At 57.2% G+C, this 23,264-nt stretch overlaps 1 protein-coding gene across 1 annotated transcript; it reads left to right on the top strand.

Annotated features, from left to right (window-relative positions):
• Positions 1-16,892: 16,892 nt before the first annotated feature.
• PITX1 (paired like homeodomain 1) lies at positions 16,893-22,446 on the top strand. The gene is made up of 3 exons (XM_049649210.1): positions 16,893-17,274; positions 19,621-19,853; positions 21,880-22,446. Exons 1-3 carry the CDS (start codon positions 17,109-17,111, stop codon positions 22,420-22,422), a joined length of 942 nt encoding a protein of 313 aa, XP_049505167.1. The 5' UTR covers positions 16,893-17,108; the 3' UTR covers positions 22,423-22,446.
• Positions 22,447-23,264: the final 818 nt, after the last annotated feature.

Genomic DNA, 23,264 nt, shown 5'->3' with positions numbered 1-23,264 from the left:
AGCCTCACCTGAATGATGGTGGCCCTGTTCCCCACCAATGTGGCATAACTTACTGAGCTCCTAACATGGGCCACTGTGCTTGGGGGTAAGGGACAGTGTTATAGAAATGGAAAAAAGCATAGCCCAACCCCTAAGGAGTCCAGAGGCTGAAGCCAAAACTAAACCTACAAATACAGGATACGCTAAGAGCAAAACTCCGGGATTGTGCAAAGAGAGCAGGATAGTAGACACAAGCACGGCCGGGTTGGGTCTGAGAGAGTGAGTAGGAGTTTACCAAAAGAAAGAGAAGAAGGAAGCCATTGCCTGCAGTTAATGGCTGGTACTGGGTAGCTGACGAGCCCCCTGGAGGGGAGGCAGAGACAGCTGGGCACAGGCAGCAGGGGCTGAGAGAGGATGGTGGCCGGCATCCAATTAGCAAGAGCCGCTGCTGCAGGCTGGGCAGCCCCAGCCTGATGCTGAATGTGCCGCATGCGGGATCCAGGTCAAGTGAAGGGTGCAGGGCAAGGTGGTGACATCAGTTTACGGTGCTCCGGGGGAACTTCTCTTGGATCACAGTGGAGGACGGCAGGTCAGGGAGGGTCAGGGAAGATCTGACAAGCAGGCAGCTGCAGCTGGGGGAATGACCTGCAATCTGGCTCATGGAAGCTGCATGGGGTGTCAACTATGCGAGGCCAGAGAGCCTGCACTTCAGGAAATCCACGTGGCCAGACAATTGCTCCCACAGCTGGCACTTTCTCAAGGACCTGTTCCTCGAGGGCAACCAAGAGGCCAGAGCTAGGCCCCCAGAATTCAGCCCTGAGAGCTCCAGAGCTCCCAGGGGCCATAGCGGGCTCTGACACCTGCCTCCTTGGGCCTGGACACAGACACATGCCGCCGAGCAACCTGGGCACCTAGAGGTGCACACACCCATGTATGCCTCTCCTCTGCTGGATGACACCCAAGCACCTGCTCTTGAGGTATGTGTGGAGGTACAATGACAAACCTTCTCCTCCCTGCTCCTCTCCAAGCCCAGCTCAGCCCAGCTGCCCCCCAGTCCCCTTAGATGGCACTTGTAGCCACCCAGGATCTGTGAGTCCCACCAGCCACACCCCTGGATGGGCTCCAGCCCAGGTGAGGCCTCCCTCTAGCTTCTTACGCCAATGATCGTCCATCCCTCCTTCTATCTCCCTGGCCCTCGCCCTCCTTCTTTTCCAAGGGCCCCCTACCAGCTCCTACGGTGCTCTGTGGAGAGATGCCCTCTGCCCCAAACAGGACCCCAAACTGGCTTTTTAGCATTTTATTTTAAAATAGTATAGGTTCCGGGAGCCTGGGTGGCTCAGTCGATTAAGCGTCTGACTCTTGATTTTGACTCATGTCATGATCTCACAGTTCGTGGGATCAAGCCCTATATCCTCGCTGATCGTGCAGAGCCTGTTTGGGATTCCCTCGTGCTGTCTCTCTCTCTCTCTCTCTCTCTCTCTCTCTCTCTCTCTCTCTCAAAACTAAATAAAATTTTAAAATAATAAAATAACACAGACTCACAGGAAGTTGCCAACATGGTACAGACAGGCCTGTGGGCCTTTCCCCCCAAGTCTCCCAATGGCTACATCTCACATCACTAGTACATCATCAGACCCAGAAAGCCAACATTGCTATAAAGGGTGTGTAGCATCCTGTCATTTCATCACATGTAGAGACTCGTGGGATCACCACCAAAATCAAGATACTAAGCTGTTCCATCAACCTGATCTTTGCTGTGGCCTTTTTTCTTAAGTACATACAATAAAACTACCCCTCCCCCCACGCTCGCACGTACACACACACACACACACACACACACCCCAAAAGCAAATCAGGATGAGGACTAGAGACTGAGCTCAAGAGATTTAGCATCACAGGGGCGCCTGGGTGGCGCAGTCGGTTGAGCGTCCGACTTCAGCCAGGTCACGATCTCGCGGTCCGTGAGTTCGAGCCCCGCGTCAGGCTCTGGGCTGATGGCTCGGAGCCTGGAGCCTGTTTCCGATTCTGTGTCTCCCTCTCTCTCTGCCCCTCCCCCATTCATGCTCTGTCTCTCTCTGTCCCAAAAATAAATAAAAAATGTTGAAAAAAAAATTTAAAAAAAAAAAAAAAAGAGATTTAGCATCACAGACACTGGTCAAATCTCCACACCTGAACAAAGAGGTAGGCACCTTGCTTCCCTCCTCCCACCCTCCTACCCCCCAGCCCCACCCCAGCCCCAGCAGAGAGTGATGAGCAGACAGGGGGGAACCCAGAAGACACATGGACCCAGAACCCAGCCCCACAAAAGCCAGGGCCCTGCATCTCTCTATCCCGCCAACAGGGTGCGCAACTAGGCTTCCAGGTGGCCTCTGCCCCTTTTCCTGAAGCAGTGAGTAGCCTACCTCCTGCCCAAGTCCTTTCCTGCCCTTCCTTGAAGGTTGAAGGGGGCTTCTCCATGGCCTCGCCAATGACACAGATGGACCCCATCCAAGTGGGAGCCCCATAAGGTTGCTGAATGAAAGAGAGTATATGACGGTGACTGAGTCCCTTCCCCCTCTTAGGTCCTGAGGCCCCCAGCCCCACCCCCAAAGTGAGGTGCACAGTCAGGGAAGCTTAGACAGTAACTCCAGGTGGGCCCAGGGAAAGTTCAGCACCAAGACTTTGTCTACCAGGCCTGCTGCCCACCCCTCCCCTTCCTAGGGACCCCTGGATCAGGCTCCTTGGAGAATAGTGGGTACGGGGTAACAGAATCAATGGGCAAGCATGGGAAGTCAGAGAAAGGCCCTAGACGCTCAGGCCAGGTCCCTGGTGTGGGGTCTGGGGATTCAGAGCCTGGGGCTCTGGGCCACCTCTACTGAGAAAGAGAGGAGCCTGGCCCAGGGAAACAGGCCAGATCATCTGAGTGAAGGTAGCAACCAGGCTTCCCCAATTTTGGGACCTTCTTCCCCAGCCCAGAGAGGAGAGCCAGGGGCCCTCTGCAGTCCACCTCTGGCCTCTTGCTCCAGACCTGCCTCACCTGCCTCTTGCCCCCTCCCCACCATCCTAGAGCAGAGCCCTGCTCAGAGCACTTCTCAGCTCAGTTACCCTCCAGGGCTCCCCATTTCCTCAGGGGATCCTTTGTCCTGGCCTAGCTCCCATCCCACCCCCATCATCCTCTGGGTTTGGTCACACTGAACCAAACTAATTTACAGATTCCCACACAGCCCTCATATTTCCCATGTGCATGTGTCCACCTATCCCACACGGCCTCCCCATCTGCTCTGGAGAAAATCTTGCCTCTTCCATTCCCCAGGCCCGTTGACCTTCACCTGATACCCACAGTAAGCCAAGGGTTGGAGGTTAGCCAAAGATAAGGATCTCATATTGAGCTGAGGAAACTGAGGCCCAAGTAGGGTCTTGCCCTCCACCCTCCACCTCTCCTGTTCTGCCTTGCTCCTTGAAAAAATGGGTGGCCATATCCGCCTGGACTGTGGACAGATAGAGGGAGGTCACCTTGTACCCTTCCAGAGTGGTGAGGGGGTTGTATCCCTTCAGCCTGGGTACATCCAGGTGTCACAATCTCCCAGGGTCTAATGCCAGACCGGCTCTGTCTCGGAAGTATTGCCACTGTTGACTATAACCAAACTTCCTGGTTCATAGAGGGAGGGGACGTTGGGATGTGCAGGTCACACTGACCTCCCAGCAGGTGACCCAGCACCCAAGGGTTCCCATAGAGATGTGGCTCAAGGGTCAGGAAGCTGCCACTCGCGTGGTCCAGGCGGTGGCCAGCAGGCCCAGAGCTCTGGGAGAGGACGCGGGAATCCTTCAGCAGAGGACACAAGCATAGGACAAGTTCCCATGGAGCCTTCAGGCCAGGCTGCTTCTCCTTCCTCACTATTTATGGCCCTTTGCAGGCTGCTCTCCTCTTTGTTCTGCCAAACAAGCTCACTCCTGACTTCCAAGTCAGCCAGGGACTTGGCAAACATTTGTCAAGACTCGTCCCCTCACTGTGTGTTTGTCTACTCGGCAGAGATCTGGGCTCTGTGCACAGACAAGCTTTGCCCCTAAGGCTCAGAGGGAGCCCAATCCTCTGGGGTTCCACCTGCAGGTACAGCAGGGGGGTGTCCCTCCATCCACCAAAAGTCCAGCCTCCCTCCACCTTGTCTGAAATGCCACCCTGTCCTCAATGTCACGCATTCTCCCCCAGGGCAAAGCTCACATGCAGGCCCTGTCCATGGGACAGTCACACCTAAGTGGCAGTGAGTTTGAGGTGTCTGGAGAGGGGAGGAAGGGCCCTGTGGTGGGGGTGCCGAGTATGAGCTAGAACCCAACGGAAGGACAGGGGAGGGATCGTAGGAGCAGCCACAACTGGCTCACCGCCCCCACCCCCAGCTCTCCCTCTATGTGTCCTGAACTCCTCAGGATGGTGCTGCTCAGACAGCCAAGGTCAATGTGCCCTGACCAATGCTGCCAGATGGGCAGACAGCCCCCAGAAAGGCGGGTACTCTGCAGAAAAGCCAGACTTGGAATTCACGGTCACTGTCAAGGGAGCAGAGGGAGGCTTGTGCCAGATGGGGGTCCCAGAGGGCGGAGATGTTCTGAGGGAAGTGAGTCTCTGGGCCTCAGTTTCCCTGTATTCACAGCGGAAACAGAGATGGGAGGGAGCTCACCCACCTGGGGGCACATGGGTAGCTGCCTCAGACCCCACAGCACAGGGCAGGGCAGAGGGAGAGGCTGGGTGGGCAGAGTCCAGAGGCCGAGGCAGATCCCCTTCCCTTCTCCAGGCTTGCACTTGTTCAATCTTTATAGATGGAAATAGGGCCTGTTTTACAGATTTGCTCTGAGAGACGATGTTGCTAATGCACAGGAATGTATCAGCAAAGGCCTGGCACACACCAGGCGCTTAATCCATCCATGGAGGCTGGTGGTAGTGTCACTGTGATTCGTGATCTTGGGCAAATCACTGAACCTCTCCTAGCTCTCCTCCCCCTCATCTGTAAAACGGGCTGACAGCTATCTGTGATGAGGAAATGACCCGATATGAAGAGCCCCGCGTGGACCTAGCATACAGTTGATGCTCAAAAACATTAGCCCCTCTGTACACATCCAATAGGTATTTAATAGATGCTTGGGATGAAGCACAAATGGCTATTAGGAAACTGAAAAGGAACAAGGAATAGCAGGTCCATGGGTGTCTTGCCATCAGGGTTCAAGAGGGAGCTTCTTGGCCACCCCCTGGGTCCAGGAGGCTGGGACTGGACAGCCCCGTGGAGAGGCTCCTTACCCTTCTGCTTGCAAACTGTGGTCCAGGGAGCCCTGGGGCTCCTCGGGGGAGCCTCAGCCCTGGAGCTCCTCCTCATCAGGCTCCTCCAGATGGGGATACAGGGGGAGGGCACACGAGCCCACACGTATACCCACCCTCAGCCAGGGCACTGCTACATTTATCTACCTAGGAGTCCTGGTAAAGTTGCATTTGCGAATGTGCCCAGCTGCTACAACTAATCTAAATTCTTGTTACTCACATGAAGACAATAAAGCCCAGAGAGGCCCATAGGCAATGAACCCAGCACCCTGGAGCTGTGGGGCTCTTGGTGGTGCCTCTTCAGACTACTGTCACGGCAGCAGAGCAGGTGGATATGAGTTGTGCCCATCGTCAGATGCATAAGAACATCCACACTGAGCCTGCCCTTCGCTAGTTTTGTCATTACCCTGCCCCACCCCAGCCCCACGGCAAACTCCTGCTACCCCACAGCTCAGTGGGAAGGTCACTTCCTCCAGAAAAAATCTGCTGTGATCCCTGGGTTAGGTTTGCTGCCCCTGTTCGGGCTCCGAAGGCTCCTAACCTGCCCTACTTGTAGGATACTTCTTAGGATTGGATCATCTTTAGATCCAGTGCCTCATGAAGGATTGCACTGGCACTGTCCATTACCCCTGTGTCCCTCAGTGCCAGGACATAGGGCAGTGCTTAAATACTGTCTGTTGAAGGAAGGAATGAACTATGGCCCCCACTGTCCTCATCTATGAAATGGGTGAATACCACCTCCCAGGATAAAGAAAATGAACCATGTACTGTGCCTGGCAAATCAAGGGCTCATAAAGACAGAGGCCCTGGTGTCCTGGGCAGATTCTAAGGGCAGGAATCCAGGCAGCCATTACCCACCAGTTTCCTTTGCTACAGCAGAGCCTCACCTCCAGGAGCAAAGGCCTGGGCTGGGCATAGAATCCCTCCCCAAGACTCCAGGGCACCTCATCGATCAGAGGTGCCTGCCAGACCAGCACTCCCCTTCTGAGCACTACTTATTTAGAATTTACAGAGAAGGGAAAACACAAAGTACTTCAAAGCACTCTACAAAGGAGAAGGGCCATGAAGCCCTGGGCACCCAGTAGGGAAGGGACTCCCTTAGCTGGCCCTGAACTGACACCAGCACGTACACAAGGGCCTCCCTATACCTCACAGCCCAGCGAGGTAGGAACTCAGTATCCCCCACAGAAAGGCTGAGAAAGTGCGACTCACAATGCTAAGGGGCAGAACTGGGATTCCCAGGCTGACTCTTAAATGAGCCTTGAGTGCCAGGAAGAATCTAGGCCAGACATGAACACGCAGAATATCTCGAGTCCCCAAGTTCTTTCCTGCTTGGCCCTGGTAGTGAAACTGGAATGGGGGGGGGGGCATAGTTTGGAGTGAGGCATTAGAGGTACAGGTCCCCAAACCACCCTCCCCACCCTGCACAAATACACACTCCCGTCTCCCCTCGGAGCAGTCAGCCTGCGGAGCCCAGGGACAGTTGCTCTGCAGCAACCAGTTCTTTGCACCCAGGGTTGCCCAGCTGAGGGGGAACAGCCCCACAACACTGAGAAACATCAATATTTCATGGGCAGCTCCTCCTGGCCTCCAATCATGTTTTCAATTGTCATGAAACAATTCAGAATTTCCAACTCAGGGCTAATAGGCTGCCATCAGCCAGTCAGCCAAAGCAGGCAGGGGTAATTATTTTAAAAGCTTCCGACAGTGCTGTGCCCTGAGCTGGCTCCCCAGATCGTCTGTCTGCAGTAGTGGCTGCGCCCCTTCAGGCCCTGGGCACCCTGTATCCCCGTGCAGCAAGCAGACATCTGGAGGGCTGCCGAGGCCCCAACCACAAAGCCTGTGAGGATGGGACGGACAGACCAGGCCTGCAGAGGGTGATGTGAGGGGTCTAAGGGAAGGCTCCAGGCAGGCAGGGGTCATAACTTCTCACCTTTACAGCTCTCAGGCCAAACCGTGGCCTCCTGTGCCATGGTAGATGGATGGACTGACAGACACGTAAAAGGATGGACAGAGTGGCTGAGTGATGATGCCGAATTAATCTGCTCTTATCTCATCTCATACCTATCCTCCACTCTCCAAGCTCAGTGATCTTTGTAAAATATAAATCTGACCAGATCTCCCGCTGTTTAAACCTGCCGTCTGTTCCTCTTTGCCTTCGGGATAGCGTCCCACCCTCTTAGCAAGGATTATGAAGCCCTGCGGTGTCTGGTTCTTACTTAATTCTCCAGCTTCCTCTTCCTCCATTCAATGCCTTCCCACTTTAGTGCTGTTCCAGTGAGAAATGGGGAGTGGAAAAACTGTTCCAGGCAATCTCAAGGCCTGTATGTCACTCAAGGCCCTTCAACATCAGGCTATAGTTTTCCTTTCCAGCACTGTGCTCCAAACATGGTTATGGGTTGGTATGTCTGCCTCCTTGGCTCAGCCCAAACAAGCAGGAGCCATTCATCTCTGTACCTCTGCAATCACAGGCACAGAATACTTGCTCTCTAAACTTGCTGACCTGATAGAAGCCAGTCCAGGAAGGTCCCAAGGTCAGGGCTCTTTCCACTACTCCATGCAGATGCCGGGAGGTCTGCAATGAAAGAAAATACTTAAGATGTCCCAATGGTTTCTATTTTTGCTTTGGCTGCCAGGATGCTCAGAGTACAATATAATTATGTTCAAATAAATCAATATCATACCTGAACGTAGGGGTTCCCCTCTATCTTACCTGATTGTAGGGATTCCTCTCTGCCTTTGGAGCCTCTAATTCTCTCCTCACAGATGAAAAAGAGTATAAATAGGTCCCTCCTTTGCTCTGCATATCCATCCTTATATAAGGGTCAATAGACTCTAAGCTCCCCCTCAGACTTTCTGGTAGCCCTCCAACTCTTTCTACAGATGAGTGCAGGAACAATCCTGACAGACTTCAAACTCTCCCAACAGAACCAATGCCTCCCTATCACATTGCAGTGGACACCCTACCAACACCACGAGCACCCCTCTGAGAACCTTCACAGGGCAGGGACTTCTTTGAAAACCAACCCATTCCCTGCCACAAGGAGCTCAGAGAACTTGTTCCAGGACAGCAGCCAGTATTCTTGGGGTAGAGCGGTGAGTATTCCTTAAAACGGTGGAGCTCCCCCTCCCACCCTCCTGGGGTGGAGACTGTGACCCTAGCCTGGCCAACCACAGCCTTGAGCCACTCTACCCCACAAAGTAATTGGTTCAGCTGTGGGCATGTGAGCTGCATCCAGCCAATCAGCACAATCAAATCCCTTTGCCCATCCTAGGGAGGGTCCTATGCTTGGCAAGAGAGACTCAGCCCTGCTCTTAAGGAGCTTAGGACCCTGGTAGGGGCAACAGGTTTTAATCAAGCATTACACAAATGTTGATACCAATACTATTGCAATAAGAGCAATAAAGAGAAAGGACACTCTCCCTACTTTTCCTGGATATTAAGATAATAAACTGCTTGAAGAATATGTATCCCTTTCTGCATAAATGGGGCTGAAGACATTTGCCCATTGTGTTTAACATGAACCCGTGTGACAAATTCATGTCAGAGTTTCATGCTAGGGAAAAAACTTTTGTTTAGAGGAAGTATATCAGTTTGGAAGGAAAAACAAAGCAAATGCACCAGCAGTTCTGCTGATCTTTTTTGGGTAGGTACCAGGAAAGCTCAAAGCGAACGTGATACTCAGGTACAAGGACTGTGTAAGTACTATAAGAACAGAAGTAATTCTGTTCTCCCTTGATCCAGCTCCAACCTTCCTCTCTCTGACTGCCTGATCCCTCTGCCTCCAAAGTGGAAAGTATGTGCCCCCAAGATGTCACAACCTAAAGGGAAATTGTGGAAAATTCTTTGTGGAGAAAGTGAAAATAAGATCATAACAAAAGGGTTTCACCCCACCCCAGTTCACCAAGAACTTTGAGGACTTCAGGCCCTGGTCCCGCCCCATTTACCTGCCTAGTTTCCCTGGTCTGAGACTTCCTAGATGGCAAGCGGGGTATGAGGGGCAGGTCTACTAAATCAGAGAAGGAGCCTTCTTCTGCCTGACTGAAACAACAAGACCGCAAAGAAGGAAACAAAAATGAGCAAAGCATCTTAAGGAGAAAAGCAACATGCCAGGTTTCACCATGAACATCCAGCCCAGTTGCCCATCCCCACACAGGGCGACAGTCCTCCCCATCATCTCACAGATTGCTCAATGAAATGAAAACACTTCTTATTCCCACTTCACAGGTAAGAAAGCTGAAGCTAGAAGAGGTTATATCATTTGCCCAAGGCCACATGACTGGTAAAAGATGCAGACAAGATTCCTCCTCTGGCCCTCAGGTCGCAGGGGCAGCTCTATGGTACCACAGGGTCTGCCTGGAAACAAGGGCATACGGAGAATCACACACGCGCGCCCAGTGGTTGCTAGAGAAGAAAACCTGGAAAACAGCTGATGTGCAGGGGTAAGAAGGTCTGAAATCCCAGGGCAGGTGCCAGAGTGTAAGCGCCCCTCCCACCCCTGCCCACCCAGCTAGGTGACTGTTGCACCCTCCATGCAGAGTAAAGGCCCGGCAGTTGCATTTATGGCCACGATGCAGGGACACCTTGGGTGTGTGGGGAGGCTGCCTGAGACAAGGTGGGAAGTGTCTCCGCTTAGCAGCCTCCGGGGCCAAATCTGCCAGCAAACCAGTTTCACACATAAAACAGCCAATATCGTGGCAGTGGAGAAGCAGAAGCTAGAATTCCCAAAGTCCATCGTCCAAGCTGGGAGACTGCATTTCTGCCAGGCCACCCCCAGGTCATGGTCTGAAATCCTGCACACAGGGGACTTAGCTCTTAACCCTTATGACCCTGTGTGCACCAGAACCATACACAGCCACCAGAGAGGTATTCCTTCTGTTGACAGTCGAGGGGAGACTTGGAATCCCCAAACAGCAAGACAGGGCACAGAGGCTACTTCTCGGGGCCTGAGCGTGAGGCATCTGCGAGCTTGGGTCGGGTAGGCTTTGGGAGTTGGGAAGGGTTCCTGTCTCTGCATTTCCCTGACCAGGTGGCCCTGGAGATTGCGGGCAAGCAGAGCGTCAGAGCAAGCGGGCACGGGGCCGTGGCCTCTCCGGCGGCAGCTGTCGGCTAGAACCAGGCAAGGAGGCGCCGCCGATGACGGCACCTCATGAAACATAGATGCGGGCCGCCGCACTGCCATCTCCCGGCACCTTGAGCCAAAGCGGCAGCGCCAGAGCCCGGTGGCCGTCTACAGACAGGCTCAGTAACTCCTGTCCCCGGGGTGGTTGCCTGATGTACTGACCCGCCCGACCCCCTGTCCCTACCACCACCGCCTGGCAGCAGCAGGCTCAGACCGGGGGCTTGGGAAAGGTAGGAGCCTGGTCGGCCAATTGGTTTCCCCACAAGGCTTTGTGAGGGGTTATCTGTCCGTGGGCAACACGGGTGGGACCCAGTTCCCGTTAGTCCTGTCCATCTCCCCTGAAAAGGCGAACGGGGCCATATGGATGGAGTCTTCCCCTGTGCCAGGGCCGAACAGGGCTATCGCTGGAGGGTGTGCAGGCGAGGGGCTGAACAAGTGGCCGCAGAACTGTCTGTGCTCCATAGGGTTGGTCTACTCTTTGCTCATCAGCCCAGCCCCCGGAGGAGGAGAAGTGGGGAGGGGTGGGGGGGGGGGTATCCTCCAAGCAGGGCAGGGGTCAGCGTTTGCCCCTCCCCAGAAACTCTGGGGTCTGTCCTCAAACCTCCTTGGCTGCCAAAATCTGCGCTGCGGACATTCCCTGCCAAAATGCAAGACCAGCTTCCTCCCGAAGGCTGAGCAGAAAGGGGAAAGGTCGAATCTTAAAACTGGCGTCAGGCAGGACGGGGGGAAACTCCGACCAGGGCCCGTCTAAGCCGAGGTCGGGCTGGACCCCTCGTGTGCCAGGTGGGAAAGAGCGCAGAGGCCAGGCCGGTACCCTCAGCGGCTTCGTCCGCATGCGGCCAGGTCCCCCTTCCGCGCTAGCAGTCCCGGGGCGCGCTCCCCGGCCTCGGACCCCGGCGGCGAGCCGCGCGGACCCCTGCCTGCGACCCGAGGGAGGCCCGGACCCCTAGCCGGCAGGACTGCGCGCCGCCCCTCCCCGTTGGTCCAGGAGAGCGCCTCGCTTCCCCTCCCCCCTTCCCGCCTCCCCGGCCCGTGTCCCCGCCTTCCCCGCGGGCGACGGGCGGCGGCGGCGGCGGTGGCGGGAGGAGCGGGCCGGGCCGAGGCAGCCCCGACCTTGCGCGCTGCGATGTAGCGAACCAGCGAGGACCGAAGCTGCGCGCACAGCCGGAGACACAGCTGGAACCAGGGCCCCAGCCGAAGTCGAAACCTCAGTCAGAGTCCGTGGCGAGCGAGCCCGGAGCCGACGAGCCGAGTACGCAGCGCAACCCGCGTGGGGTAAGAGTCACTGGGCTAGGAGCGCTGGGTCTCCGCGGTGTTGGGGCGCAGGGAGGCGGTGGCGGATTCCGCACTGTTTGCTCCAGGCGTTTGTGAGGTCCAGCCGGTGGCGCGCAACTGAGCGCATCCCGGGAAAGGCCAGGCGCCATCGAGGCAGCACGAGGAGCTCGTTCCTGCGCCCAGCGCGCAGTCCCAGCTGCCGTCGCCAGGCGCTACCTTGCCTACCTGGTGAGCCCACCCCACGCTTCGGCCCCGGGCACCCCAAGAGGGCAGCAGCCCCGGGGACGCGAGTCCCAGCCCTGCGAAGGGCATAGCTCCCCACGCCCTTCGCAACCTTTCGTGGCGGCGCAGGTCGCTGGGGAACTCCAGGACACTGGGCAGCCGAAAGGGCCGCCCGCCGTCCCGGCTGCGCCCCGGAATGGGGGCCCCAGAACGAGCGAAAGCGCGGGCCCCTCTGCACGCCCGGGGACTGCAGCCGCAGCTTCGTGTCAAGAGGGTATTTTTTCTAAACAATACCGCTTCATTCGTTCGTTCGTTGGTTCCTTCGGGCAGTTATGCCGCAGAAAAGCAAAAGACATCGGCCGGAGCCCCGGCTCTCTTCGCCGAGGACCCCGACGTTTCGCCGCCCGTGCTCGGAGGCGCCCCCAGCCCACGGCGGCCTGCCCTCGCCCGCACGGGTCGGGCTTTTCCTTACCCAGAGAGGAACCCCAAATGCTCTTCGCAAAATCCAATAAAGACATTCCCGCGGCTTCTCCGGGGTTTGATTGTTGACGCAGGCTTCCCAGGCACACAGCCGCTTCTCTAGAACCGGGTCTCGGAATTCTGAAATTGACCAGCCTCCCAAATCTGAGCCGTTTCGGCGGTAGTAAAGCGATGGCCCCGAGACCGGAATCGCAGAAAAGGGAACCCGAGGCTGGAATCCTGGTTCCAAGGTTTCCCGATTTAGGAATTCCCTCAATCTAAAAATATTTGAGCCCACTTTACTGAGAAACTAAGGCTTGGGTGTCCCGTTGGCACCCCAGGGGCCTCTGACAGCGATCGAGGCTAGAGCAAGGCCAGGTTGCTGTCCACTTGGCCAAAGACACGGTTCTAGAGCAGCAGGGGCAACACGGGAGGGGGCTTGCTGGCTCCCTCCCCTTTCTTCAGCTCTGCTCGGAAAAGGAAAAGACGTGGACGGGGGGCATGGAGACCTGGCTGCCAGGACTCAAGAAGGTAGAGACAGAATTTGTTGCTCTTCCAGCCAGGTTCAGAGTGTGCTTTTCTCGGAAAAGCCACTCCTGGGAAGCTGTGGTAACAGCATAAGCTGACCCTAGGCTCCCCCAGTTGTGTGACCAGTCTCTGCCACTTGCCCAGCCTTCTCTTCTCCTCCGCTCAGCTATTCTCAGGAAGCAGAGAACGACCAGTGAGCGGACTCGGGTGAGCCATGAGGCCAGCCCTGCCAGCTGCTGACAAAGTTCCGAGTTGCATGCTCCCTGAAGCACCCCACTCGGCCATCCTGCCTGAGTACATCCCAGGTCTCCCACCAGGACAGGCTGGGGAACCCCAAATAACAGGAAGGCTGAGGCTGGGGTCCTTGGAAGCCTAAAGAATCCGGTGAGATGGTTCCCAGCCCCTACCTGAGCACCCCTTTCCCCCCTCACCCAGTAATTGCTTATATTCAAAGAAGCAAGAGCTTTTATTGGAGGGGGGGGAGTAAAACAGACAGAAGGAGGTAGGTGGTCCCAGATGCACTTCCAAAACTGGGTTTTCTAGTTTGAACTTCTCCACGGCCTAAGAGGCTTAGGGTTGGAATGTCCCAGAGAGTCATGGATGGCCTCGAGGGCAAGCCACGGCACATTCCTTCCCTTTTCCTAAAATCCCTTGATTCTGGTGCAGAGATTAGGGCAGCGTACCCCCATATAAGTGCGTGGAAGGATGCCCCCCATGAGGACCCTCCAACCACTCTTCCCAAATAAAACTACTAACCCGTTCTTGGGCACGGAATCTGTTTTGAGCGAGCCCAGCCTTAGGAAAGGTCCCTATGGTGACTACTTCAAACCCTACAACAGGCCAGACGCCTCCACTCAACCCAGCCAGGACTCTAAGCCTCCAAATTTCCTGAAAGTCACAGAATCATTGCTAGCTCCGCATGGCCCAAAGGGATGGGGAATAGGACACCTGGTTCCAGCCCCAGTAAGCCCCTTCCCTCCTCTCCTCGCGTCCCCATCGTCAAGTGAGCTGCAAGTTGAAGCAGCAAGTAGGGATTGCCCAGTCTGTGTCAGACATGGAAACTGGGGCACAGTGCAGGTGGAGCCTTGCTCAAGGTCACACAGCAAAGCTGGGAGAACATTGAACCCCTGCTCTTACTTCCGCAAGGGAGCTGCCTGCTGTCCCGTGTATGTGATGTATCTGTGAGTGTGAAGAAAGACCCTTCCCTGCCGGGGATAGTGGCCAGTAGAGGGTGAGGCTGGGGAAGAAGAAAGTGCCCAGGTCCTTTCTCCAGCCAACACCCTATCCGGCCAGCATCCTCATCGGCTCCTCTCATTCAGCCATTCCCTGGGCCCAGCAGAACAGACTCCCCCGGGCAGTCCCTACTAGTCACAGTCTCTCTCTGGGGCCCAGGGCCTCTGGGGATTTGGGGCTTCACCCACAATAGTCTGAAGGCCTTTCCATCCACATAGCAGGCATCAAGATTTCCAAATATAGGGACTAATGTGACTGTCCAAAACACTGCCAGAGGCTTGGGTCCAGAGGAGCACACAGCAGGTGCTCAATAACTACATTAAATGCAATAGTGAGGGATCCAAGCCCCTCAGACTGAACAGCTAGAGCTACAGAGTCACAAAACAGTCCCCATCTATGAAAATCCTGACTCTTTACACTCCGTGGATAGTGAAAAGCAGTGGCCCTCAGCCTCTGAACACCTCTGAACAATAAAGGCAGTACATTTATTCCAGGTCCCCACCCAGAAGAACACTATACTTCCCACATTGGCGGGCTGAGAACAAACCTCCTGTCCCCTACCAGCCCGATCTGGTTCCGAGCAGTGTTCTGGGACCCAGAGCCTGGCTGTGTGTGCACGATGTGCAGGGAGCATGTGTGCATATGTGTGAACAGCACACACCTAGGTGGGTACGCACTACATGTGTGTTATGTGCCTGCTCCAGTGTCCTGTCTGTACCCAGGCAGGCTGGGTCGCAAAAAGAGGTACCTGCTGCTGCAGGAGGCTCAGCCAAGAAATACGGTAAAAGTTGAGGCTGAGGGCAAATGTTGGACAACCATACTTCCCACGTCCCCCTCCTGCCACCCTCCCCCCACCTACACACACCCAAGATTATTTTCATCCTGGGGAGCTCAACTTCGAGAAACTCCCCTTTGGGAGGAAAGGGCAAGAGTCGCTGAGCCTCCCCAACTCAAACCCGTGGGATACATCCTCCCTCTGGCCTCAGCCCCAGCCCCTGCTCCTATAGTCACAGGCACCCAGTGAGGCTGTGCCAGATCCCAAGGAGCTGTGCTTTCTCCCAGCTCCCAGAGCTGGGGGCTTGGGGCTGACACTCAGGGAGTGAGAGGCAGGCCTGTTTCCACCCTGTACCCACTGCATCCCTGCAGTCCTCACCAAAGAACTCAGCCTGAGGCTGTGGATCTCCTGATGAGGAGCCAGGGTGAGGGATGGAAGGCAGTGCTTGCAGAACATCCCAGATCCTCAGCCTGCACAGTCCCAAGCAGAGACTCCCAGGAGAGATGGGGAGTGCAACAGGCCCTGGGGTGAGGTGCTGGGTCTGGAGTGTAGGGCAGTGCTTCTCCCCCAGGTTGCCGTCCTGCCCAGCGCTGCTCCCATCTGGGAGCTGGTCCGCAGGTGAGGAGCAGAGGGCAGCATGGGGTCCAGCTCTGGCCAGAGGAACAGGTCAGGGTCGCACCCTACCACCCCATCTGCCGTCTATTTGCTCAAGACTGCAGTCTCAGAGCCGGCTAACAATTGCTGAGCAAAATCCTTCAACAAACTTCACTGAAGTAGGAGGGGATCATTCTGAAGGGTAGGAGGGGAACTTCTTTGCCTGCACCCATGGAGGCCCCAGTGGCGCTGCAGCTTAGCTACCACCGTACCAGGGAGAGACTTGAAGGCAGAAGGCTTCCGGGACTGCCGGCCCAGGGTTGGGAAACGGCAGGCACCTGGCCTAGGCCAGGTGTCTGCAGCTCTGGGAAGCCAATGCAGAGGCCGCAGATCACTGCAAACCTGCCCTGAAGGTGGCAGAAGCCAACCCCCTGGCTGCCAAGGCTTGGGCCTGGCTGATTTGGCCGGACTGGCGCAAAACAAGGGGAGAGGGCCCCACAGGAGAGGCTGTGGGCCTGGCGGGGCTCTTGGGGTCTCCTGCTGCACTCGCCAGAGGCCTGGAGCCAACAGAAACGTTTCGTCTGATTAGAAGCCATCAGTTCTATCCCAATCCCGGAAAATTGACTGCGGTGCAGAGGGGGAGGCCTGAGAAGCAGCCTTGGAGGACAGGGTCCAAGCTAATTAGCAGGCAGCATCCGGGGGCCCATTAGAACGCAGGCTGCTGTCACTCAGCCGGGCTCAGGTCCCGGGAGAAGAGGCCGAGGAAGGAGGGGCCGGCGGCCCCTAGACGAGGACGCCTCTGAGAGCTGCCGGAACGGGCCCCGGGCTCTGCCCCCGCCCTGGCGCTGGCTCGGAGGCGCCCGCTCGGTGCGATCCTGCTCCGAGAACATTCTCTCATCCTGGGCTGTTCTCGCCAGGGGCTGGGGACTTCGAGGCGGCCCAGACAGGAGTCGATTCTGAACAAAACAAGTCATTTGGGGCTTGAGGTGGGCACGAGCCGCGCGGGACTTGGAGGCCAGATGCGTTTCTTTTGTGCGGCCGAGGGAGAAGTCGGTGCGTCAACGGAGAAGGAGGGAGCGGCGCGGCGAGGCCGCGGGGGGGGAGGGGGCGGGGAGGCGGCGGGAAGGTGGCTGCGGAGGGGGAGGGCACGGGCGAGGGAGGGCGGGCGGCTCGGGGCTGGATTCCGCCCGCGCTCCCTCGCTCGCTGGCTCCCTCCCTCCCCAGCCCCCTCCCACCCAGGCCCACCCCACCCACCACCCCTGGCGCAGGGACTGCTGGAACCTGGCGGTGCGCACTGTCGCTTTAAGACAGCCTCTGCCGGCGCCGTCCGGAGCCTTAGAAACCGGCCCCGGATCGGGAGCCGGAGCCGGGGCCGGGCGGGCGGCTGAGGCCCGAGCGGCGGGAGCGCAGCGCGGAACGCGAAGCCGGGTATCCGGTCGCGAGAAACCGCTGCCGCTGCCGCCCGCCTGGCCCCGCAGCCCCGGGCAGTCCATGGGGCGGGCGCGGCGTCGTTGCGGGCGTGGGCAGCCCTGGGGGGCAGCCGCTTAGGCGCTGTGCTCTTGTCCCCGCAGGTCGCAGCCAGGGCGGCCGGGCGCGTCCGGCCCCGGCCCCTGGAGCGCCCGCCGCGGTCCCCGCCTCCATGGACGCCTTCAAGGGGGGCATGAGCCTGGAGCGGCTGCCGGAGGGACTCCGGCCGCCGCCGCCGCCGCACGACATGGGGCCTGCCTTCCACCTGGCGCGCGCCGCCGACCCCCGCGAGCCGCTCGAGAACTCTGCCAGCGAGTCGTCCGACACGGAGCTGCCAGGTAAGCGCTGCTCCCCGCGAGGCGCGCACGGAGCCGAGCCGGGCGCACGGAGCGGGGAGCAGGGCCTGGCCCCCGCGCCGCGCCGTCAGTCTCCCTCTACGCTCCAGGGGCGTCACGACCATTTCTTTCCCCGTTCTCGATCGGGGGGGGGGGGGTGTACGCGGAAATTTACACGCTTTATAAATCGAAATTCAGTGCTTTACTTCTACCCGGTCCCCACGCGCCAAGAGACCGGCAGATGCTCGAACCTACAACGGGAGGGAAGGTCGAACTGACAGCCCCTCTGGATCCGCAGCAAACAGAACGGGGAAAAAATTCGGTTTGCGCAACTGGGTGCCCATGGGCCTCTCAGACCGCAGGAGAGGAGTCCCTCGAGACTGGAATGGGGCGGCGGGCGACAGAAAGTGCCCAGAGAGACAGAGATGGGACAGACACCCCGACAGGCAGTGGGCGACGATCGAGAGGGAGAAATCGAAGAGAATGGGTGGCGGGAAAAGTCAGAAAAACACACTGGGAGGCGGGGGGGGGGGGGGGGGGGGACAACTTCAAGTAAATAGAAGACACAGGACAGCGAGGGCGAGCGGGCCGAGGGGCTCGGCCCGGCTCGGAGTAGGGCCCCCTTATCGAGGGAGCCGGGCCCCACGTGGGCCGCGGGACGCGGCAGCCGCCAGGCCGCCCAGCCAGGGCCCCGACTCGGCTCGGGCAAGTCTCCCTCCGCGCTGCCTTTTTGTCCGAGCTCAAGCTTTTTACCCCCCCGGGCTGGCCGCGAGCTGGGCCGGCGGGTGGGCGGTGCGGGCAGTGGCGCTACTAATCCTCGGCCGGTCCCGGCCTCCAGGGTCTCCTTTTGGCTCCCGGGCTCGGCGTCCTAACTCGGCGCTGCCGCAGAGCTCTCTGCTTCCCGGGCCGTGGGCGCCTCTGCTGTGTTCGTTTCTTAATCCACCGCTGAGTGTTTCTCTACACGTTTTTAATCTCTATTTATTTCTGTTTTGCATCCCTAAGTGACTTTCTCTGAGAGGTTCTGTTTGCTTGACTTAAAAACAATCAACGCTGGATTGTACTTTTGTTTTCAAAAGTTTTAAGCGTGGCCTTTGGTTGGTTTTTACTTTTAAAATCCAGAGAAATATAAAGTTATAGATTGCTTTTTAAAACCAAATCTTTGTGGATATATTTAACATTTTGACCGTATTTTTCAATATAGAAAGAATCACTACACTAGGCATATTTCTCTGGAATTTAAAATAGCTACATGCAACATTATTCTTGGGGAGATTTTTAAAAGTCAATCCAAAATGGCGCGTTTCTACAGGATTTTTTCAAAATCCATTTGCAGTGGTGTTATTTTGGTAATTTCAGTTACCTAACTATAGTGTTGTATTTTCCTGGGATTTAAAAATTATCTCTAGAAGGGGATTATTGGGAAGGGGTTAAAAAATCTATCTACAACAGTACAGTAAGTTGGTGGTGGTGTTTTTTTTTTAATCTCAGAGAAATAAATGCCTGTGTCTGCCTGGAGTTTATACACATGCAGCACTGTATTTAGTTAAGGGTGTGTTTGCATGGAGGTATTTGGCTTCTTAATTTGCATTTGCCCTGTGTCCCTATCTGCCTATTTTTAAGAGTTTGTGACCCTTTCTATGGTGTTAGGCACAGAATTGAGTTTATCTGGGCTTCTGTGTTTTGTTTTCATTTTTTTGTTGTTCGTTTGTTTCAACGTGTCTATGATTGAATATATTTTGTGTAGCTTGAAAGAGAGAGAGGCTAGAGCCCCAGGTCACCTAGACAGAGTCTGTCGGTCTGGGCTGCTGCCTGAGGGATTTTCTGGGCCTTGGGACTTGAGGCCTGGAGCTAAGGCCGAGAACACAGCTGTGTTGTGCCTGCCCAGTGTGGCTCCCACACAGCCCTGGGGAGAAGAAAGTGCAGGGGCTGCAGGCCACAGCCTGGTTCGTGCTCCATGGACACACTACCTTTGGGCTAGAAAGATGTGATCCTAGTTCAGGAAAGCAGAGACCCCCAGATTTAGACGCCCAAGAGCCCTCAAATTGTCATATATTTGCGGGTGACATAAGCAGTAAGGCTTAAGCCTGAGCCCAGCCACAAGAGCAGGCCCAGCCCGGCAGGAACCTAGGCCTGTGCCTCTCATTCCCGGGCTCTTCTCTGGGGCACGGCTGACCAAAGGTGACTACCGACGATCAGGCGCCCAGAGGGCTCTTTCCAATAGGGACAATCCTAGGGCCCCTGGCGGGAGGGAGGGCCGCCAGCGCTGATGGCAGGCGCTTCGGTGGAGCCGGGACGGGGTGCAAAAGGGCAGAAGCCCAAGGTGACCGGGGCCTGTCCTGCCCGATTCAGAGAAGGAGCGCAGCGGGGAAGTCAAGGGGCCGGAGGACAGCGGTGCAGGAGGCGCAGGCTGCGGTGGTGCGGAAGACCCGGCCAAGAAAAAGAAGCAGCGGCGGCAGCGCACGCACTTCACAAGCCAGCAGTTGCAAGAACTGGAGGCCACGTTCCAGAGGAACCGCTACCCCGACATGAGCATGCGGGAGGAGATCGCTGTGTGGACCAACCTCACCGAGCCTCGCGTGAGGGTGAGCGCAGGGTGCGCGTCTGAGGGGACCTGCGAGAAGGGCTGCTGGCTACCTCTGCCGCGGTCCTAAGTCCTTGAAAGCTTTAAACCCGCGCTCAGACTTTGTCTCTTTGGCACCACTCAGACCTGCTCCCTCCCTCCACCGGAGAGGATTCCACTTTAGGCCCCTGCTGCTGCTAAGCCCGTTGGTGATTAGTGACCCTGGCTGCTGCCCGCCTCGAGTCCTACCTGACCCTCGGGCTCTCCTGCAGCCTCACCCCAAGATCCGTGGCCCCAAGGCACATTCCCCTGCCCTGCAGGGCCCAGGGCCCAGGGCCCTCTGGGATGTTACTACCCTACACTGCGCAGAGGGTTCCCCGCCGATGAGGACCTCCGGAGCTGCTGGCGCCTTCCCCTGAAAACGAAAGGGAAAGGCAGATCTTGCCTGGCAACCTGGGAGAGGCCTGAAGGGTACCTATGCTTGGGGGTCTCAACACTTCCTGGGGCGGTGATCCCAACCACAGCCTGCTTCTCCTGAATCTCAGTATAGTCCCCACCTGACTCCTCTCCAGTCATTCAGCCAGTGCCGAGCTCGACCCTTTCCCTCATGCCCTTTCCTGTAGGGCTGGGGTCAGGTGAAGGAGGAGCAGCTCTGGTGCCAGAGTGACCCTCAGGCTGGGTCCCTTTGGAGATGTAAGATCTCTGACCCATGACCACATGATGTCTGCACACTCCCTCTCCTCACCCTTTGGTTCCCAGTAAAAGCAAGAGATTCGATGTTCTCTTGCCAGAGCAGCAAGAGAATCATTTCTTCTGTGGGTGTGCAAATATTTAATCAGATATTGTGAGCAAGTCCCAAGCCAGCCCAGAGTGCTACCTGGCCTACTGACTCCCTCCTATAACCCAAGCTCTCACCCCTCCCATCAGGCTAGCCAGCCCGGTGGGACTCGAGTGAAGACAGCACTCAGTAATCCTGAACTCACTAATCCTGCCTGGGTTTATGGTGGCAGGAGTGGTGTGGGGGTGGAATCAGGCAATGTCAGTGTGGGGGATTGGAAAAGGCTGAGATGCAGGGGACCCACAGCCTAGCTCAGGAAACTCAGCCCAGGGTTGGAGGAGGGCTGAGGAGGGTAGAGGTCATACAGTGGGAGGATAGGTGAGGATGGGCAAGTACCACGAGTTGGGAAAGAAGAGGTTCTTACTAAATTGTGGGAGAAAGTGGAGGGGATATTAGAGAGAAACTAGTGAGAAGTGGACAGAAATTAAATATTTGCAGAGAAACATATTTGGCATATATTTAGGCGGCAGGAGAGAAACATTTAAGGGAGGGCAAAAGCATCAAACATGTGAGGAAAATAAAGAATTGACTATTTAAGAAACAGTAATGGTCAGATATTTGGAAAGACGGGGAAGAAACTTAAATATTTGAGGAAGAATCAAAAGGATCAAAAATGAGGGATAACGGAGAAAATGGACTGGGGGGGAATAGTTCAGATAGCAGGGTGGACCAAATGAAAATAAACGTTTGGAGGAGAAATGGGCATATCAAACATTCCCGATAAAGATGGAAACAGATTATTTGAGGAGTGAAAAATAGAATGAAGAATGAAGGGAGTCGGGAGATCTTATATTTCAGGGAAGAGAAATACCTTTTGTATTCGAGGGAGAAGAAAAAGAATGGAATATTTAGGAGACAGACCGGGACCCGTTTGGAGGAGAAGGCCGGAGATGGACCGGTTGAGAGAGGAAGAAAGCAAACGAATATTTGCTAAAACAAAAGAGGATCGCTCCGGATTAGGAAGAGAAAATAGATTTAACTCGGGGGGAGAGGATCTAGATCAGAAAAGGGGAAAGAGGAATGTTTTCTGGGGACAGGAAAGGAACCATTAAGGAGAGGCTGCAGGGGCGGAAATATCGGAGAAAAGAGACGAAATTCGGAGAGAAGGAACCCGGCGGAGGGCTGGGGGGGGGGGGCGGTGGAGGGAGTGGAGGTGGAGGGGACTTCCCGCGCTCGGCAGCCCTGACCCTTCTCTTGCCCCCTCCCCCAGGTCTGGTTCAAGAACCGGCGAGCCAAGTGGCGGAAGCGCGAGCGTAACCAGCAGCTGGACCTGTGTAAGGGCGGCTACGTGCCGCAGTTCAGCGGCCTGGTGCAGCCCTACGAGGACGTGTACGCCGCCGGCTACTCCTACAACAACTGGGCCGCCAAGAGCCTGGCGCCAGCGCCGCTCTCCACCAAGAGCTTCACTTTCTTCAACTCCATGAGCCCGCTGTCGTCGCAGTCCATGTTCTCGGCGCCCAGCTCCATCTCCTCCATGACCATGCCGTCGAGCATGGGCCCGGGCGCCGTGCCCGGCATGCCCAACTCGGGCCTCAACAACATCAACAACCTCACCGGCTCCTCGCTTAACTCGGCCATGTCACCGGGCGCCTGCCCGTACGGCACGCCCGCCTCGCCCTACAGCGTCTACCGGGACACGTGCAACTCGAGCCTGGCCAGCCTGCGGCTCAAGTCCAAGCAGCACTCGTCGTTCGGCTACGGCGGGCTGCAGGGCCCGGCCTCGGGCCTCAATGCGTGCCAGTACAACAGCTGACCGCCCCCGCCAGGCCCCGCGGGCCCGCGGCCGGCACGGCGCCGGGGCGGGGGCGGCGCGGAGGACCTCGCCACGCCGCGGCCCCCGCGCCCGCGCAGCCCCCTCCTCCCCACCTCCCCACCTCCGGGCTGGTTGTGTGTTTGCTTTTCCGGACCCCACTCTGCCCTCCCAAACGAGACGAAACAAAACAAAAAGACGTCGGAGAAAAAGTGCTGCGAAAAAAAACGGATGAGTTGCAATTTCCCTCGGGATGGCGCGGGTGGTGTGTGTTGACTCCCTCGGGCCCCGGCGGGCCGTTGCGCGGAGGGGACGCGGCGCGGGAGGCGGGCGGTCCGAAGAGGACGCCCTCGTAGCCCGCGTTCCCGCCGCGCTGGACCCGGAATGAGTGGCCGCGCCTGCGGACTGGACGTGCGGAGCCCGGGCAGGCTGGCCCCGGCCCCGTACGAACTGAGGTGCCCCCTCCAAGCTGGCCCCGGCCGAGCGTACCTTAGCTCGATTCGGATCCGAGTTGGAGCGGCCGTTGGGTCGGAGATGACGGTGCCCAGCCTGGGATCGGGGACTCGCTGTGGAGCCGCACGCGGCCGCGGCGCGCCCGGAAGAGCCGTCGGCCGCCCAGAGCCCCGGAGTCCTCTTTTAAGGCTAAGGAGACGCAGCTGGCGGTGCGGACGTGGCAGGAGAACGGGGTGGGCTCGTCTCCGAGCACCCGGCCTCCGAGCTTCGCCGCAGGCCCAGGTCCTCCGCTCCGCTCCCGGGCTAGGAGGTGGCCCCCTTGGCCCGGCGAAGAGCCCCCTCCTCACCGCCCGCCGTGCAAGAGTCGAGCCGGGAGAGCTCGGGGCGCGGCC

Source organism: Panthera uncia (assembly GCF_023721935.1).
Source record: "Panthera uncia isolate 11264 chromosome A1 unlocalized genomic scaffold, Puncia_PCG_1.0 HiC_scaffold_17, whole genome shotgun sequence".
NCBI lineage: Eukaryota > Metazoa > Chordata > Mammalia > Carnivora > Felidae > Panthera > Panthera uncia.
The sequence above is the reverse complement of the archived record's forward strand: the minus strand, read 5'-3'. Positions and strand labels throughout refer to the sequence as shown.

Coding starts and splice junctions, on each gene's coding strand:
- PITX1 (XM_049649210.1), top strand. CDS start 17,109: ATGGACGCCTTCAAGGGGGGCATGAGCCTGGAGCGGCTGCCGGAGGGA. Junction 17,275..19,620: donor GTCCGACACGGAGCTGCCAG/GTAAGCGCTGCT, acceptor TGCCCGATTCAG/AGAAGGAGCGCAGCGGGGAA. Junction 19,854..21,879: donor TCACCGAGCCTCGCGTGAGG/GTGAGCGCAGGG, acceptor CCCCTCCCCCAG/GTCTGGTTCAAGAACCGGCG.